Raw genomic sequence first — 18,015 nt, forward strand, 5'->3', positions numbered from 1 at the left:
CGAGCTTATGAGATAGTCAGGCCTACTTGCAGCAACCAGTGATGGGAAAGAGGGACCTGATGCAAGCGAAATGCACTCCGAGGAGGAGAAAATTCATGCAGGTTGATACAAGTACGGTCGATGTCTGCACCAGTGAGCTTGGTGAGCTTCTTTCGTGTATGCACTTTGGTTCACTATGGCGTCGTTGAGGCTCGTGGCGTTGTTGGCTTCCATCGTTCTCTTCGCTCAGATCCAGGCACAATCCGCTACAGCATTGCTGGGAGAGTTGCCCACTTGCGCAGTAGGTGCTGAAATCTGAAATCTGGAATCAGACTGTGTGGGATACCCTGACTAACCTGGAACAGTCCCAATGCCTCGCCAGCAATATACCTTCGTCAGGATGCGAGCCAACGGACTTCGCGTGCTTGTGCCAGAACGCTCCATTCTTGGCTGAGATTACACACTGTGTCGGGGCCAATTGCACCATCAGGGAAAGCTTGACAGCCGAGAGGATAACTGCGCTCCTCTGCGAAGCCCCCGTGCGCGACCGAACTCTTGAGGTTGAGCTCGTCAGTCCTATACTGACCGGTATCGCCCTCATCCTTGTCATCATTCGCCTCATCACGAAACGAAACAATCAATTTGGTTGGGACGATGGTCTGATCATCGTTGCCCTAGTCGCAACAATCGGCCTAGCCTTGACGCACATCATGAATGGCGTCTACGGTCTGGGGAAGGATCTGTGGACCGTATCATTCGACGATGTCACGACGTTCCTACATTGGTTCTACCCGGGAGAAATCTTCTACATCTCCAGCACAACGTTGACGAAGCTATCGATCCTGGCGTTCTACCTTCGAGTCTTCTCGGCATCACCACGGTTTGCTCTGATAGTGAAGGTTGTGTTCGCCCTTGCCTTGGCCACTGGAGTCATCTTCGACTTTATTCTGATCTTTCAATGCTGGCCGATCAGCTTCTCCTGGACGCGTTGGGATGGAGAGGGCCATGGTCACTGTGTCAACGTCAACCTCGGGTCGTGGGTCCATGCGGCAATGAACATTGTATTTGACCTTATTGTCCTCGTCCTGCCACTGCCTATGCTATGGCAACTGCAGCTCGACTACAGCTGGCGAAAGAAGGCACGCATCTTTCTGATGTTCAGCGTCGGTCTGATTGTCACTATCGTCAGCGTCATTCGACTGAGAGCGCTCATCAAGTTCGCAAACACCCAGAATGTCACGTGGGACTACACCGAAACAGCAGTCTGGTCTGGCGTCGAAGCCGCAGTCGGCGTCATTTGCGCCTGCCTACCATCCCTAAAGGTTTTCCTCACAAGGACCGCACCAGGTGTCTTCGGCAGTGAAAGACGCGATCGCAGTGGCTACGGTCAAGCTTCATCGATCAGTGTGCAACGAGACTGGACCGTCTCGTCAGGACCACTACAGAAGAATCCCTTCCACCCGGATAGTGGTCAACCCGGCGAGGCCTACGCGATGGACGGGTGGCACGGGCGCAACTACAAGCAGCGCAACGCTGATGTCTCAACATGGGAGCGGCGAGAGAGGTCAGACAGTCGTATTGGATTTGCGAAATGAAGACCATGTTTCAGTGGCATGGACACAACATGGCACAGTGGCAGCCCACTGCATGTATACTAAGGTGTATATCAAAATTACGATATCACGGCCTCGGACTTGTCGTCAATGGTTCTTTCGTCTGTGCTGGGCCGATGAGGCTGTTGAGTACGGAGTATGTCTGTGCCTTCGTTGACCAGTAGCCGTGATCCCCTGCTTAGCCTGCTTGCTGAGCGTAGGGGATGTCAGTCATCTCGCTTGGCAAAGTCGGCATTTGCCTGTTCAGGCTACTTTCGAGACGAGCACGTGGTGGGACTGCTTTACATATAACGTTACCTTATGAAGTGTCATCTGTTTCAAATGATCTGCGAGGCTAATCGCCATCAAACACGCTTCTACTTTACGGCAGGCCGAGTCTTCTCCATGCGGCAGATTGTACTCATTTGAACACTCAAGTGAGTCTGCCGAGACTCCCAATTCGGCCTCGCAATTTCGAACTTGCGAACGAGATCGACGCCGCGGGACTGTAGTATTTTGTCAACGTCTACACATAAGTGTACTAGCTGCTGGACTGCTCGCTGCTGTCCGCAGTGTCCGGGGAGACCGGGATTTGATTTTGGGAAGAAAATCAAGGGCAATAGCAATATCAGTATGCGAGAGTCAAATAATGGCCTCTGCCGCGAAAATCTTCATAACTGCCGGGAAACAAGTTGTGTTGCGGCTCAATCAATTAACTTGCGTTGCCTGAGTGTGTGCTGATGGCTGATCACGTACTGCACGCTGAAGTCTGGCTTTGGGCCTGCGCACGATTGTCCTCTTGCATACCGTCAATCATCTGGCAGACAAAGTCGATCCCGTTGAGCCGACGGAAGCACTCGCTCCGCCAAGCATCTCGCTCGGCAGCGAGGCTACTTACATGTGTTTTCAGGGCAGCATTCTGCTTCTGGAGGCGGATCACTTTTGCCTCGAGGGACTCCCGAGAATCCTCTTTATGTACCACCGTTTGTGCACGAACGCGTTTCTCGATGGTGGGTGGCGCAACTGGCTCGCTAGTACTCACCTTCGAATGAATCAGATCGTGGTCCAAACTCGACAAGACATGTCGCATCCTCGAATTCAGTCCCCAACGTCCTCTTGGAGACGCCAGTGGCATAGTCGCGGTCTTCTCGGGCGCCTGCACGACATCGTTAGCTCCAGGCGGTTGTGCGCCCGTTGCGTGAGCATTGTTATGTGGCCTGCTATCTGTAGCTCCTGCTGTGCCGGTCAGTCGGAATGAATGCAGCAGTAAGCTCTCTTCCCAAGCTGTAGAGTGAATCATTCTGGTCATGTGTTTACGAATCACTCGACTGTCAACGGCTGCTAAAATCTGCCTATATGGTCAGGCTTTGAGCCTCCACTGAGCGGACAAAGCACTAAAGAGTCGCTCCACATCATTTCATTATTGTCACACAACGAAAGTCCTTGTGTACACAGGGAGCTAAGGACCTGACCTCTTTGTCGACGAGACGGAGAATTGTGGCGAGTCCTGGTTTGTTCTGGGAGGCGTGCAACTTGAGTCGTGAGGGGAACCACCTCGCGAACGCGTTCCTGAAACAACAGGCAAGGACGATTGTGCAAGTCTTCGACTTGAGTCCCTGGGCAGTCCCCAGGTTGTCAAGACGGTAAGTCTCATGGTAAGTGTTGAGCGATTGCAGGGTCCCGCTATGGCCGCCATGCTCAGGCATGTTGTCTGCCCTCGACGGCACCAGTCCCCGCACTTGTAGTGCCGGTCGGGTAGAACCTTAGCGTGGCTCCATGATACCTCTACTTCCTAACACACCAAGCGGTACGTCGACCATCATGCGATGTTACAATCAGCAATATATCGGCCGGTCAGGGTACAGGCTCGTAGACGACGTACAACTGCATGTGAACGTTGCCACAAGCGACGTGTCAAATGTGATGCATCCGAAAAGGGCGTGCCTTGCTCAGAATGTATCAGGAGCCAAGTGGCAGATTGTCAATTGATTAGGTCGAAGAGGACAAGGTAAGTTATTGTATACTGTCCCGCGCATACATACCAGCTAATTGATCCAAGAGGCAATGATGGACGCTATGTCATTCCTAAGGAGAATCATCAAAGTAACGCATCAAGCCCGATTTCGGGTGACCAGCCCGCCAGCCCGCACGATACCGCGTCTAGCCCTGCACTTCGAGACATCGGCAGAAAAACTTCGGTGACTCACCGTACTGAGAGCGAGCCGACTGTACAGCTTGATCTAGTCAGGCTGATCAGTCACGAAAGTGATATTTACCAGTCTGCAGATGACGCACCACGTCAGACTGATACTACAGGCGGCCAGCCTGCCAGCAGCGATGAGGTAGCTCAGAAGAACAGCTTCGTAGGTGAGAGCTGGTACGCAGGCTATCTGATTTCGAGAAGCACCGGCAGTCATTCAGAACTACATCGCTCCTTGAACAGCAGTGGAGGTTTGCAAGGGCTGTACAGAAGCCCGTCCACTCACGAGAAGCCCGATGAACGCTCACAAGACCTCCCGTCAAAGGACATCGTCCAGCGACTTCTGGAGGCCTACTTTGCCAGGTTTCACATTCTTTGTCCAATCATCGATCGAGCCAATTTCTTGCGTGCGGTAGTCGAAGGCCAGGTGGCCATTGCGTTGCTTCGCGCTGTGTTGTTCGTCGGATCGATACACTGCGATCCCGAGGTCTTTCATCTGGCGGGCTACACGAAGCGGACCGACTTCAGCGACGAGATGTTCTACAAAGCTTGCGTGGAATTCGACACATGTACCGAAGGCGATCGAACAACCATGATCTTGACATCATATCTGCTACATTACTGGTTTGGAAAGCCAACAAAGTATCGAGACAGTCTTTGGTATCTCGCCAATGCCATTCGGTCTGCGCAATGTATGGGTTACCATCGCAGTACACGCAACAGTAAAATGGCGACCGAGGACAAGGCGTACTTCAAATCATGTGGTGGTGCTTGTACGTTCGCGATAGACAGGTCTCACTGTCCACAGGCGCTCCTATGGTCATCAATGACCTGGAACATGATGTTGAGGACTTAACCATGACCGACTTCCGTGACGACGAGAAACATATCGCAGAGTACATGATCAGTCAGGCATCGCTGAACAGAATCACCTCCCGCTTATATTTTGAGCTCTGTGCTCCGATGCGGCTTAATAACATGGAGGAAGGACTGGAGTTTACACGAGCAATAGAGCAGATCAAGTCGAATATGGATGGGTGGTATGAAAACAACGGATGGCTCAAGGTCAGACCAAGTCGAGATCGTCATTCGTTGTGTGTACAGGTCTGTATGCAGTAAGTACTATTCCCTAACCTCGCGAGTCAAGTCTAATCATTCTTAGATTCTACAAAATCAACCTACTGCAGCGTGTGCAGCAACACCGATCGGCAAGCACCAGATTGACACCAAGTGGAAGTTCTTCGACAGTCCAGCAGGCCGCCGGTAACATTTCTGTCCTGGTCGAAGACTGTCTCTTGCATTGGCAGCCGGAATGCTTCCCGCAGATCTTCGTCACGGCAGTATTCTCCGCAATGACTGCCTATGTTAGTGAATATGGTCGCAGAAGAGAGCACTTGCTGCAGAAGATACGACCGAGCCTGCTGATCCTGAAGCAATTCGAACAATGCCATGTTGTAGCACGCTGGATTCGAATGCTCTTCATGGATCTACTCGATCGACACGTCGATCGCGAGCCGAAGCCGACGACAAATGTTCCTACTTTGCAACGAGAGAATGGCGGGCACGACGCCAGTCTCGAGAGTGGCATCAGTGCAGGCACAGCGCAGATGCCTCCGTACATGGCCACGAGGTCTGCCAACAGATCGGCGACTCTCGAAGGCGCAGCATATCATTCAACTACCCACACGCGCGTCAATTGGGAGCCAAGTGCCCGCAGCTACGCCAACGGCTCGACTAGCCGTCCAGACGTGCTTCCAGACGGGCTGCCAGACGGACTGTCCAATATGCAAAACGTGGATCAACTTCCCATGCATCTGGATTCTGCGTTTGTTGATGAGTTCTTCTCCTTTCCACACGACATGCACAGCGACAACGGATCCAACGGTTTCCCTTCGCCAAGTACCATGGCGTATCAATCCATGTACTATCTGGCAGACCTCGGCCTTAACAACGGGGCGTTATGACCAGAATGGTGACATGAATGTTCTCCGGACTCTTGAATAATCGTTTTCACCATGATGAATGTCCAGCTCCTTGTGAGCCGAGATGGCACGATGTGATTACATCCAGCTCGATGCTGCCGGCTGGACGTGGCTTCCGACCAGAGAGTGCTTATGGGCGCGGTGGACCACTATTTTGGGGTTCGTTTTCGTCGAAGGTAGCCAAGTTGATAGTACTGGCCGCTGGCGACGAAAGGTGATTGGCCTATTCACCATCGCCGAATGGAACTCTAAATCGGGATTCGCGATTTCCAGCCTCGGTTCAGCGCTCCAGACATTGTGATCCATGTCACAGCGACTACAGATGCAGGTATGACATGCGCAATTCCGTCACCCACTCAATGAAGACGCATGCCCGCAACAGACAACGCCTGAGACTACGGATCCTCCGACAAGGGCCTCTCACGCTGCAGGTCGGACTCAACTTCATCATCACATACTGCCCATGGTCAGCTTCAGCTATTTCAGGACGCGTGCGATCACTTCTTTCGCGAACCCCGTCTTACATCTGATGCTTCGACAGTGGTGCTCCTGTTGAAGCATGGCTACTTTGTACGAGGAGAATACAAAATTCCCAAGTGTCGACCTGGGCTATGCTCGATATCAGCCCGACTACCATGAATCTGGCGGTTATTACGACTTCCAGAACATTCGTTATGCCGCACCGCCTACCGGCAATCGCCGCTTTCAGCCACCGGTGCCTGTCTCCCAGGCAGAAGACCACGAACTGCGAGCTCCCGAGACCACGACGCCGCCTCAAGCTGTTCCTGCGTGGGTGAGAGGCACCGAGGACTGGTCTGATAGGGGCACCGAGGACTGTCTGTTTCTTGACATTAAGGTGCCCAAGACTGTGCTGGAGAGCAGGGATCAGGCTGTAAAGTGCCCGTGCTTGTGTGGTTGTATGGTGGCGGCTACACTGCGGGATCGAAAGAGTTATTTGGCAGCGGAGCCGGACTGCTTGCTCGTGCAGCTAAGCCCATGATATATGTTGCCTTGAACTATCGAGTACGTCTCCAACGTCACCGACTCATCCGACTTACTGATATGCGCAGCTAGGGATCTTCGGCTTCTTGGGGGGACCAGATTACATCGACCAGGGCGGTACATCGAATCTCGGATTACTTGACCAAAGGTTTGGACTAGAATGGGTCCAGGAGCACATATCACTGTTCGGTGGCGACCCAGATGAAGTGACGGTAATGGGTCAGTCCGCCGGAGGTGGCTCGATTCTTCATCAAATCACAGCATATGGCGGCTCGCAGGGACCATCTCCTTTCAAGCGAGCTGTACTACAGAGTCCAGGCTTCTATCCGATCACGAGTCCAGAGGTCATGAATCGAGACTTCCGTTGTCTGTTAGAACATGCGAAATGCGAGTCTCTGGAAGAACTGAAGATGCTGTCAGGGCAGGAGTTGAAAGTCGCGAATCTTGCTGTCATCGATACTGCTCCTTACGGGCAGTTCTTGGTGAGTGGCAAGGGTGCCGATGCAAAGGATTGCTGACATTGCCACAGCTTGGTCCTGTCGTAGACGGCACATTCGTGCCGGATCTGCCAGGACGACTTCTACTTGACGGTCAATTCGACAAGGACCTCGATATCATGCTTGGGCAGTGCTTCAACGAGGGCGGCGACTATGTAGAGCCTGTCGATATCTCAGAAGACTACATGTCCAAGTATCTGGACCGAACGTTCTCAAGCATAAGCTTGGACACGAAGAACCACATCATGTCCGATCTATATCCTCCTGCAGATGGTTCGAACGAACAAGCGTTGGCCTTGCGCGGTCATTTAGGATTCTCGAGCATGGCGCCATTCTATTCGACACCGACAGCACGCCTGCAGCGGCTCATCAGTGACGCCGTGTACATCCAGCACAATAACGCGCTATCGCAAGCTTTTCGGGAGCAGAACTTCAACTACCTCTGGAGTGCAAGTGAGGGAAGACATGGAGCAGACCTAGCTTATACATTCTACGCCGAAGACGAACCGCCCATACCAGTTCTGCCGCCGGTCAAATCCCAATATCTGGCGCACGCTCTGCAGAAGTATATCACAAATTTTGTGATATCTGGTGATCCCAATGGGGAGAACGATGACGGACTCCCCACAATGGAGAGGCGAGGTCAGAATGGACTCGTGCTTGAGATTAGAGACGATGGATTCAAGCAGACTTCTGATCCCAGCGACAAGGAGCAATGTGCTTGGTGGCAGCAGAATCCGCTTTGGGAGACCCCTGTACCAGCTACGGAACAGCGGTAGGAACAACGACAGAGCCACCATTCAGTGCCAGGACTAGGCCGTAGTTGTTGCAGCCCCGAAGTCACATCAATGTCAACGTACCGAGGAAGTAGAGACCCCGACAAGTGCTCCTTCCGCAGTTACTTTCTCGACAATTGTGCCTGCTTGGCTTAGCCCGTCTGGCAAGTACGCACCACAAGAGATTCCAGTTTCTAGGACAAGTCGATTGGCCTGACTTCAAGCAGAATAGTGGACCTCAATGCGCACCTGTGCATGCGGTACCAAATAACCAATGCGCCCAATGTCCAAGTCAAATTAGAGTTGCACGCCGTCGGTACAGAACATGATTCGCCAAGTGTCCATAGCCGAGTTCGGCGCCGACTCTAGCGTGGTTCCGATATGCTTTACAGCTACCCCAGATTGGAGACCCCAGCTTCGATATTGTGGGCAGGCGAGTGGACGGGCCAGGGACTATATTAGACGCGATCGTCAACCCAACAGCTTCGGCGTCCTCTATCTTCCTCACCAAGGCAGTCGACGTCTTCAATACCTAGTATCGGACAACATGGGTTCTGCTAGCGGCAATGTCGATCACACGACGGCAAAGTTCCACTTCCTGCACAACAGACGTCTTGTCTTGACAGGTCAGTCGTGACCAGACACCACTAAGACATGCTCTGACTGCTCGCAGTGCTCATCTTGACTCAAGCCTATATCTGCTTTGGCTATGACGCCGCTATCATCGGAGGCGTCCTAGCGATGCCTGCGTTCGTCAATCGCTTCGGTGTCGAACAACCAGATGGAACCAAAATCCTCACCGCAAGCCGTGTCTCCGTCATTACAGCAACTCGGACATCTGCGAGTATTCCCGCAGTCTTCGCGTGCCAGTACTTGGGCAACAAATGGGGCAGAAAAAGAACGATCTGGTTTGGCTGTGCCACATGTCTCCTTGGAACAGCTTTACAGACTGGATCTGTTGAAGAGGTCATGTTGACCTTGGGATTGACAGTTGCAAGTCAGTGTCTTCCCCGTCTTACTCCCTAAATCAATGTTAACACAGTCAGACTTCGGCTATTTTGTCATGGTATCAATGGCGTCCACCCTCATCATCGAGCTCTCGCCTCCATCTGTGAGAGGCGTAGCCGGCGCTTGTCTTCAACAGCCGTGAGTCCCTCCCTGGACGGCATCTGATGCAGTCTTTCTTTGATTTGCCGCTAGCCGGGCAGTGTCACTGACGTGCTCGATTGGCAGATTGGTCTGATGGGTGTGCTAAGCGCCGGTATCTCTTGGGGCACTTTCCGTAAGTACTGGCAAGATCAGCCTCAACATCCCACGGCTAACGACGGCATCGTATAGACTACAAAAGCGAGTTCTCGTTCCGGATGCCTCTCGGTCTGCAAAACCTGTTCCCAATCACGATGGCAGTGTCGATGTTTTACGTGATGGACTCACCCACATCTTACCTCATCGTCGGAGACGATACCAATGCGTTAAAGAGTCTGAGGAGAGTCCGCCATGGCTACAGTTCGGATGAGATTGCCGCAGAGATGGAAACGCTCAAGTGGCAAAACCAACTCAGGAAGGACTGCGACGACGTGAAGTGGTTCGAGATTTTCCAAGGAACGAATCTGCGACGTACAATCCTCGGAACCTTCCTAGCCGTCATACAGAACCTGTCGGGCGGCATCTTCGCAGGCAATTACGCGACCATATTCCTGTCTCAAGTCGGCACTGCTAACCCGTTCGTCCTGGTGTTCGGACTCAACATTCTGATCCTTGGCGGTGCTGTCGTCGGCCTGTTCCTAGTGGATACTCTCGGCAGACGACGATTGCTCCTCCTATCATTCCTGCTCCTCGGATCCATCGACTTGGCAATTGGTGGTCTGGGCTTCGCCGACGCGACCAACCCTGCTGTCATACAGGCCATAGCTGCACTGAGTCTGCTCTTCGGTTTCATCAATGCGGCAGGCCTGGGTCCCTTGATCTGGCTGTTGGCTGCAGAGCTCCCTACTGCTCGTCTGCGCAATATCACAAACGCGTGGATCTTGCTTTGCATCTCCTTGTCGGCCTTGACAGTTGCATATGTGGTTCCATATATCGCGAACGCTGATGCTGGGAACTTGGGACCGAAGACCTACCTGATCTTTGCCTTCTTCATGGGCCTCGGTCTGCTCGTGACAGGAATATGGTGGCCTGAAACTAAGGGCAGGACGCCAGCGGAACTAGATGAGATGTTCACAGCCCGTCTACCAGCCAGGGAATTCCCTAAGCATAGATCGATGTTGAACCAGGAGAATATCATGACGGAAAAGGCCAGACTTGGTGGCGTTACGAGCATCGAGGAAGTTGATGATATCTCTACAAGGGTTTAGAGCTCTCCGAGACGTTGCACAGGAGGACAAAGTACATTACAATCCCAGCTGATTCTCAAATACCATCATTCTGAACATACAAATCATCACGGGCGTGCGTCGACTACTATTGGCTCATCATGAACATGTTTAGCATGCTGACTACAGCCTCCCTCGTATCGCGTGCGCGCCGCCCCTTGGCAGCGTTGCGGCGAGGATTACAGAACCAATCGGCACCTCCAACTGCTTTCCTTTCCCGGGCACGGCAGTGCGAGGGAGCGAAGGATCGCGACAGCGAGAACACCGAGCACATTTGTGTAACGACAGTCAATTGAAGTCTATAAGCTGTTATGTTCTCATCATGAACCAGCTCATTGTTCCACCTCTCACACGGGCGCTGCCTATCACTCAACAAAATGGGTCTCGAAACGCAACACACCCAATGGCCATTGACGCCCTTCCCAGACGACATCAAGGACTTCATAACACGATTCTACGAAATCGCCGATGACTTCAGCGAAGCAGCAACCCACACCGTGGACTATCTGTTCCTTCCCGACGCCCAAGTGACGCTCGGGGACCAAACTTTCAAAGGCTTCGATCGTATGTCACCCGTACCCTCATGGGATATTCCTGACAGCGTACAGAGCTAGAACAAGCCAGAAGTGCTCCCTTCCCGCTACTGGAAAGCGTCTTTCATGAGATCAAGGGCGTGTACAGCAGGAACGAGGTCGGGGATGATTTGCTGCTGTATGGGCGGGTGACCTGGGTATATAAGAAAGGGGGAGAGCGAAGTGCGGATTTTGCGTCGAAGTTGGATCTGGTCAACGGGGAGGATGGGTGGAGGCTGCGGTCGTATCAGGCATTTGCTGTGAGTGTGTGTGAAGGTGTGTAATTAGTTACTGATTGGGATGCAGGACCTTTCGCAGCTGATTGCGGGTTTGTCGGAGTAGACTGTTGTCGACCGTACATCGCTAGTAATTCGATGATGGGAGAGGGAAAGTAAGCACAGGTGGTCGACGATCATCATTGATGCTATCCATTCATGTAAGCTCATGACCGAACAGGCGTCGGTGATGGCATACCTGGCACTCGTGTTGTTGGCCAGCCGGTCATATCTCCTTTCCCAACACGCTCCACAGCCCGACTCCAGACACGCGTCTTACTACCTCTCGGTCCCTATCGATAACTCCGTGATACTGAGCCTGGTTGGCGCGATTCCTCCCGTCGAATGGCCTTGAGCTCTTGTCAAACTGAGACTGCTCTGCAGCAGCCCCCCCTCGTGGATGTGGCTTCTCAGAAGTCCGCACCTTCGCGATCTCCACCTTCGAGGCCCTGCTGGACGGCAGGCGGGTTCAATTCACGATCCTGGACGTTGACCCCTTCCACGTTGTCGTCCTGAGCGCCTTGCATTCTCGCCTCGAGATCGTACTGATGCTCAAGCAGGTTTGCGTTCTCTTCTCGGATCGCTTGCAACTGTACTTCGAGTTCCTGCTGATCGTTGAGGAGTCTGGCGTTCTCCTCGGTTGAGGCGTGCAGTTGCTCTCGGAGCTCCCATTCGCTGTTGATAAGACCAAGAATTCGGGCTCTCAGGCGTTCGGTAAGGCCGTCGCGAGTGCGATGGAGCTGATCAAGCTGCTCTTGGGCGGTGTTCAAACTTCGTGTCAGCCGCTCTTGGTTCTCGTTCGCTCTGCGCAAGTCTCCTTCGGCTGCATGGACGCGTGCCATCAGACTGTGATGCTCGGCGGCTAGGGCAGCCAAGTTCTGGTCAAATCCTCGACGTACTATGCCGATTCCCCCATTGAAGAGTGCCGTTGCGTGCTGTCGGACTCGATGGAGCCAGGTGCCGCCTTTGCATGCGACGATGACAAGATAGATGAGGAGCATTCTCCAGCTGACGTCGGCGCAAGCTTGGATAGTGACGAATTTGCCAAAGACGCCCTTCAGCACGCTGAACAGCACGACAGCGAACATTGCCATCAGTCCAACTTTATGCGGGGAGGACATGCGGGACACCTCCGTGAGCAATCTTTGGGAAGGGTCCATTGTTGAGGTATGTAAGACGACTTGATGGAGGCCTGGGATGAGCGCTGTGTTGCGAGTACCGACAACTGAGGTTGCTTGGATCTCTCTGACGTGCTCTGTCTGATGTGTGTTGGTCGTTGCGTATCTTTCGCGGGCTGATGTGGGTTGCGGGAGTTCAAAGCTGCTTGTGTCAGGGGCTGAGTTCTTAAGCAGGATGTCCAGTCGTCTGAGGCAGTCGTTCAAGGCAATTGGCTAAGGCAGACAAGGCAAGTGGTAAAGGCAGTTCTGGTGCCTCCAGAAACATGGTTACAAGTGAAGTCTCGTTATGCTCTTGGTTTATATGGTGAAGGCAAAGCCGGTGGCAGGATGACTCCAGATGTTTGCGCATCAAAGGTAGTCCTTGAGAACACTGTGTATCATACAAACAAAGCTGTCCATGCTTGAGAAACAAAGCAGCAGCTTAGCGCCATCGCTTTTGTGCTTCTATGAGCTGCGAGACTCGATTGCCTATTCCATCACAGGCGTGACGGTACAGCGTAGGTGTTCACCAGAGCGAAGAAAGTACAAATAAGCGGTGCGATCACCGGGACCGGTTACAGTCTCAGCGCGAGTCGAGACAAACTGAGGACCTTGAACGGTGTCCTTGGCTGGTAGGTATTGATGTCAGCGTTTCTGGTACCCATACGTGCATTGCATAGCATATCTTCAGGACAAGGGGCGTGGATGATTCTGCCGTCAGGCAGCTCTGAGTATCTAGTCGAGTCTGTATTGGTCTATTATGATATCTATCTATGACTTCGTAAGGTGTCCTGTGCGCTCCGTCCCACATCGTGGTCGAGCAGTCTCAGAGCATTGCTCGATGAGACTCGGTCGTGCGTATTGTGCTGGTTCATTCCTGTTTTGTGCGACCTTGCTTGCTTCTCGGACTCGCTGCGTCGATCTTTGAAGCTCATGCTGCATGCTCGTCTGTGCAAAGCTTGCTGCTGCTTGATGTATCAGCTCTGTAGCCTTACGCGACGCCTTCGGACAGGAAGACTTACCTCTTAGATCAGCTCGAACTCCTCGGGCAAGTCATCCTCGGTGACCGTGGTCTGGTGCAAGTCTTCTCCTTTGCCTACCTTGCCTGGGATGACACTCTTGCTCACTCCTCTGCCAGCAGCGATGTGCTTCATGGCCGTATCGACGTTGGCTTGGGTGAGCTCGATCAAACCCGGGCACTTCTGCTTGATTGACGAAGCGAGCTCTTGCACCATGGCGTGAGTCTCGAGGACCGACCCCATCATACCACCGGCACGAATGTACTCATAGAGCTTGAAGTTGAACGATTGGACGTACTGTGTGAGCATCTTCTCGCAGTCACCATCGCCACCGGGCGGCAGTCGAGAGTACAACACAACATAGACATCCAGCATAGTCGTCCTCAGCTGATACGGACCTTTGAGAAGCATGCCAAGAGCGCAAATCAAGGTCAGGAACGTCTCGATGGGCATGTTGCTCGCGACGAGTGCCCTGCTGTGTCTCTCCATGAATAGCTCATAGAGCTCGGTGATATACTGAGGGACTGGCGGATAAGCGGGAATGGGCTCTTTCAACTTCCGGTTGACGTCGACCCATTCCATCACCTTCTCAACTGGGCCTCGGAGCTGTTGCTTGAGCCACTTCTTACTACCTTCCTTGATCTTCTGCACTTCTGCATGTTGATCTTGGCCTGCTGCTCGTTGTAAACCTCCATACGTTCGTTGAGATCCTTGGTATAGGCGATGATATCGTCGATGTAGGCTGGCATGCGCTTACTGGCGGCCACAAAGCGTCTGGCGAGGACCACAAGTCGGTTGAGAATGTTACCGATGTAGACCGGAACGCGTTCGATGGTTTCGGCTAGGGCAGCCATCGTGCGGTTCAGTGCATACTGGACGATGACGGACTCGAGTATGGAGGTGACTGCAATGTAGATCGCACAGAACATGAAGCCAAAGCCGGCGACCAAGGTAGCAATGCAGTAGAGGTTGTCTTCCCAAGGGTGGGTGATGGCCATGATGTAGCTGAATAGGCATGTACCAAGGAAGAGCAGTGCAACCTCCTTCAGGGTGGGCCCCAGAGCTTGAGGGTTGGGAACGTTGTGTTGCCGAGAGCCACCGGGACTGTGCGTGGTTGTCGACATTGTGGTAGTGGGTAAAGATGAGGTGTGTCGGTTGTGCGTGGTATTGTCTCTCTGGATGTGTACTGGCCTGGTAGACTTTGGGGGTTGAAGAGATCCGAAGATCAGAAATCCGTTTGCAGTGGAGGGTCGGGGTCTTATAGCAGATGAGCAAGGCAGTTGTATAAGGCAGCCGCGCTTGGGGCAGTTACCAGGGGCAGATCTGGCGCCTTTCACCACTTCACCATAATTGAAGTCCAATGTTCCAGCTCAGGTGATGAATCGGATGTGAAGCGGTGGCTTCCATGACCTTCATGCACTTGCCCTGTCCATGAACTCCAAGGAGACCTCGGGAAGGTGGTTTGCGAGCATCGTCATTCGTCTGATGGGATAGTCTCCGTGAGCGGCTACGTACTAAGAGGCTCACCGTAGCCCTTGTGACGCCATATTCTGCCCCAATGCTGGTGCTAGTCTGAAAAGCCACATCCCTATTCACCCTGTATCACTCATTTGGCTTGTACAAATTATCCAACATGGTCTTGTATTTCTGAGCATCAAAGCGTGCCTTTGCTACCTCTCCCTCCAAGCGCTGCGATTGATCTCTCAGGTGCATCTTCAACCTAGACTGTACCGAGGTTTCAGCTCGAGACGTCCGAAGCTGTTTGCTCAGAGCCTGCTCTCGTGCAGTCAACTCTGTGTTGTGTTTAGTCAAGCTCTGAACACGTTCTCTGAGGCTAGCGTTGTCGTTTCTGGAGATGGCGACCTGCGACCCGAGGGCGCTCACAGTCTTGTCGAGTTCGTCTTTCGAGTGGCTTACCGCTCGGACCCGCGATTCGAGATCCGAGTTGTCGCTCTTTGAGGTCTGTAGCTGTGTCTTGAGCCCACCTACACTGCTGACTAGCTCCGCGTTCTCGGCGATCGACGCATTTAGGCGACTCTTGAGCTTCAGCTCGCTGATGACCAGACTCGCCGCCATATCTTGTGTAGTCTTGAGTTGTGCCTTCACATCTCGATTGCGTGTAGCCAACTTTGTGTTCTCCCCTATTGATGCCTGCAGGCGTTCCTGGAACACTTGCTCGCTGTTTTGTAAGCGTGCCTCAAACGCACGCTCATTTTCGACAGACTTCGCATGTCGGTCTTCTAAGTTGTGAAGGCGATCTTTGAGATCTTGGTCGCTGGCAAGAAGGTGGTCAATTTGCTGTTGCTTGGCCTCAAGACATTGGGCAGAGTCGTCTTCGATCTGGCCGAGGCTAGCTTGGAGTTGTTGTTCGATCTCAAGATGTCCTTCGATCTGCTCTTCCAAGCCCACCAAGCGCTGGGTAAGCTGTGCTTCGGTTTCATCGTGGTTTAGATTCTCGGTCTGACACTCGTGAAGCTGCTGAGCCAGAAGGCGCTCATTTCCAGCCATCTCCAATACCTTCTTCTCGAATGCACTTCGGACTTCGTCGATTCTGGCGGCACAGACCGTTTCTGCCTCATCTCGGACCAGCGCAGCAACAACGACAATAGTCGCGTAGAACGCAAACAGTATGCCGGCGGCTGTGAAAGTTGTGCGAGTGAACGGGTTGGTAGATGCTTTGACTTCGAACAAGCAGCTCAATGTGAGTGCACCAAGCGAGCCGAGCCCAATCGTGTTCAGGCAACGATTGATCGTAGCGCGATTCGCAGGCTCATGCACGTGATGGTCGTTGGGAATTGGATCGTCCATGGTCAATAGATGCTATGCAGGAATAAGACTCGTAGTCTGCGCGATCCGATGGCCAATGGTCCCCGAAGATGAGATTGAGTCTGGAAAATTGTTGTACGTCTTGTAGAAAGTCAGGAAAGGCTGCTTGGGTATCTGAGTGCTGAAGGCAAGGCAACTGCCCGGGCAGTTTTGCCACAAGTGAAAGCCATCCGTGCTGTTCCACATCGCGGGAAAGGACTGCCTGAAGGCCTGCACGTGAGCGTGAGCATCGTCTGTGAAAGCTCGATGAAGTATAGTTGTAGTGGCTAACCTCAAGTGATCACTTGGTCCATCTGTTTTGGATCGAAGGGGACGTTTTCAGTGGGTACCCGCGCATTCCAGTGTCTGACATGCTGTCCTTCGGCATCTTGAAACTTGAGACAGGCCCGATCCTTTGGCCATGGGACAACTGTCGGAATCTAACTAGGCGAGGCAATGTTGACCTCTTGTCCGGACTTCTGTGCCTTGACAGGAAGCCGTCAAGTAGAGAGCACCTCATGCTTTGTTGAAGCAAGTCCAGAGCCTGCTTTGACTTGCTTTTATGCTCATGGTGAGCTATCGCCCGTTCGAGGGTTTCGGTCCACAGAGCCCGCGTGGAAGCCAGTCTGGACTTGATGTAATGTACTGTCGTGAGTCATGTCACCACGGCTCCACCCTCCGATACCTCTACTCGTCCCAGCGCTGACGGCATGGGTGGTTTCATCGCCATGAGCCAGCGGAACTCGGTATGGCAGGTCGGGCACGTGAACGACGCCCCAAACCACTGCTGGATGTGAGTCTTGTGGAATTGATGGCCACAAGGCAGTGGCACGTGCGATGAGTCCTCCGCAATGATGTCGTCGAGACAAATGGCGCATTGATCGTCATTGTAACGATTCAAGGGTACGGCGTGGGCTGGATATATCTCGTGGTGTTTTGGAAGGAACATCGCGCTCGTATCAGCGGTGTACGTATCTCCTTCACGTCGAATCGCGCCTGACTCTACGAGACCATCAAGGTCGCTGCGGAGGCCATCCCGGGACAGCTTCGCCGAAATCCACATCTCCGTCACATTCTTCACTTTCTTCCGAAGAATCCTGATCTTCTCCTGGTCTTCATCTCGTCCATTCTCGGTCAGGTGCTGGAGTTGCGCGCGGTCCTCGTTGGCTTGTCGCATCTGTGCCCGGTTTGCGAAGCGTTCGCCAAGGAGAATCAGCACCAGTGCGCGTTTTCTACCGCGTTCCCCGTCGAGAAGATGCTCCAGCGTTTGAGTCCTTCCACGTTCCTGATCGAGTTCTCGCTCCAGTTTCCGCACACGGCCGTATTGCGCATCGCGTTCGCGTTCCAGATTTGCAATTTGTACTTGATCCTCGGACCGCCCGAATACTCTCAGAGACCTCAATTGGTCCCTGAGTGGCCTGTGCGAGGAGAAATACCAACGAGAAAAGATCGCGGCGAGGAGTGCCGCCAATGCTAGCAATAAATATAGCCACTCGGCGTCCATACTGAGCCTCTTTGCTGTCCGCGGCTTCGCGCTGGAAACAGTTGTAGTTGACTCGCCGCTGTTGTCGGCACAGAGGATATGACAAAAATCGAGTAGAGTCGCCAGGCGTCGTGAAGGTGTCGAGTAAGAAGACAAAACCCCAGGACAGTGAACGTGTAGAGAACACGCTGGCAACATGGTTGACAAAAGACGTAAAACTTTTAATGGCGCCAATACCTGCTCGGACCATACAAGCAACGACAACATACTTTGCTGTGATATGGTTCCAACAACAAACATATGG

At 53.0% G+C, this 18,015-nt stretch overlaps 8 protein-coding genes across 8 annotated transcripts; 4 read left to right on the forward strand and 4 right to left on the reverse strand.

Annotated features, from left to right (window-relative positions):
• Positions 1 to 175: 175 nt before the first annotated feature.
• Positions 176 to 5,735, forward strand: AB675_1673 (Cutinase transcription factor 1 alpha; the record flags this gene model as incomplete). Its single annotated transcript, XM_018141579.1, has 5 exons — positions 176 to 280; positions 345 to 1,543; positions 3,631 to 4,544; positions 4,580 to 4,886; positions 4,934 to 5,735. The coding sequence occupies 5 exons, from the start codon at positions 176 to 178 to the stop codon at positions 5,733 to 5,735; spliced, it is 3,327 nt and encodes a 1,108-aa protein (XP_017996052.1).
• Positions 5,736 to 6,312: 577 nt separating this feature from the next.
• Positions 6,313 to 8,031, forward strand: AB675_1674 (Lipase 1; the record flags this gene model as incomplete). Its single annotated transcript, XM_018141580.1, has 4 exons — positions 6,313 to 6,589; positions 6,643 to 6,776; positions 6,824 to 7,237; positions 7,285 to 8,031. 4 exons carry the CDS (start codon positions 6,313 to 6,315, stop codon positions 8,029 to 8,031), a joined length of 1,572 nt encoding a protein of 523 aa, XP_017996001.1.
• A 544-nt stretch (positions 8,032 to 8,575) lies between these two features.
• AB675_1675 (putative glucose transporter rco-3) lies at positions 8,576 to 10,382 on the forward strand (the record flags this gene model as incomplete). The annotated part of the gene is made up of 5 exons (XM_018141581.1): positions 8,576 to 8,654; positions 8,702 to 9,025; positions 9,075 to 9,139; positions 9,262 to 9,310; positions 9,367 to 10,382. 5 exons carry the CDS (start codon positions 8,576 to 8,578, stop codon positions 10,380 to 10,382), a joined length of 1,533 nt encoding a protein of 510 aa, XP_017995986.1.
• A 395-nt stretch (positions 10,383 to 10,777) lies between these two features.
• AB675_1676 (uncharacterized protein) lies at positions 10,778 to 11,314 on the forward strand (the record flags this gene model as incomplete). Its single annotated transcript, XM_018141582.1, has 3 exons — positions 10,778 to 10,964; positions 11,009 to 11,232; positions 11,279 to 11,314. 3 exons carry the CDS (start codon positions 10,778 to 10,780, stop codon positions 11,312 to 11,314), a joined length of 447 nt encoding a protein of 148 aa, XP_017996031.1.
• Positions 11,315 to 11,657: 343 nt separating this feature from the next.
• On the reverse strand, positions 11,658 to 12,407 carry AB675_1677 (uncharacterized protein; the record flags this gene model as incomplete). The annotated part of the gene is made up of 1 exon (XM_018141583.1): positions 11,658 to 12,407. The coding sequence occupies one exon, from the start codon at positions 12,405 to 12,407 to the stop codon at positions 11,658 to 11,660; it is 750 nt and encodes a 249-aa protein (XP_017996009.1).
• A 1,022-nt stretch (positions 12,408 to 13,429) lies between these two features.
• AB675_1678 (uncharacterized protein) lies at positions 13,430 to 14,547 on the reverse strand (the record flags this gene model as incomplete). The annotated part of the gene is made up of 2 exons (XM_018141584.1): positions 13,430 to 14,073; positions 14,121 to 14,547. The coding sequence occupies 2 exons, from the start codon at positions 14,545 to 14,547 to the stop codon at positions 13,430 to 13,432; spliced, it is 1,071 nt and encodes a 356-aa protein (XP_017996044.1).
• Positions 14,548 to 15,025: 478 nt separating this feature from the next.
• On the reverse strand, positions 15,026 to 16,231 carry AB675_1679 (uncharacterized protein; the record flags this gene model as incomplete). Its single annotated transcript, XM_018141585.1, has 1 exon — positions 15,026 to 16,231. The coding sequence occupies one exon, from the start codon at positions 16,229 to 16,231 to the stop codon at positions 15,026 to 15,028; it is 1,206 nt and encodes a 401-aa protein (XP_017996026.1).
• A 652-nt stretch (positions 16,232 to 16,883) lies between these two features.
• AB675_1680 (uncharacterized protein) lies at positions 16,884 to 17,732 on the reverse strand (the record flags this gene model as incomplete). The annotated part of the gene is made up of 1 exon (XM_018141587.1): positions 16,884 to 17,732. The coding sequence occupies one exon, from the start codon at positions 17,730 to 17,732 to the stop codon at positions 16,884 to 16,886; it is 849 nt and encodes a 282-aa protein (XP_017996064.1).
• Positions 17,733 to 18,015: the final 283 nt, after the last annotated feature.

The sequence above is a fragment of the Cyphellophora attinorum genome (assembly GCF_001299255.1).
Source record: "Cyphellophora attinorum strain CBS 131958 chromosome Unknown Contig34, whole genome shotgun sequence".
NCBI classification, from domain to species: domain Eukaryota; kingdom Fungi; phylum Ascomycota; class Eurotiomycetes; order Chaetothyriales; family Cyphellophoraceae; genus Cyphellophora; species Cyphellophora attinorum.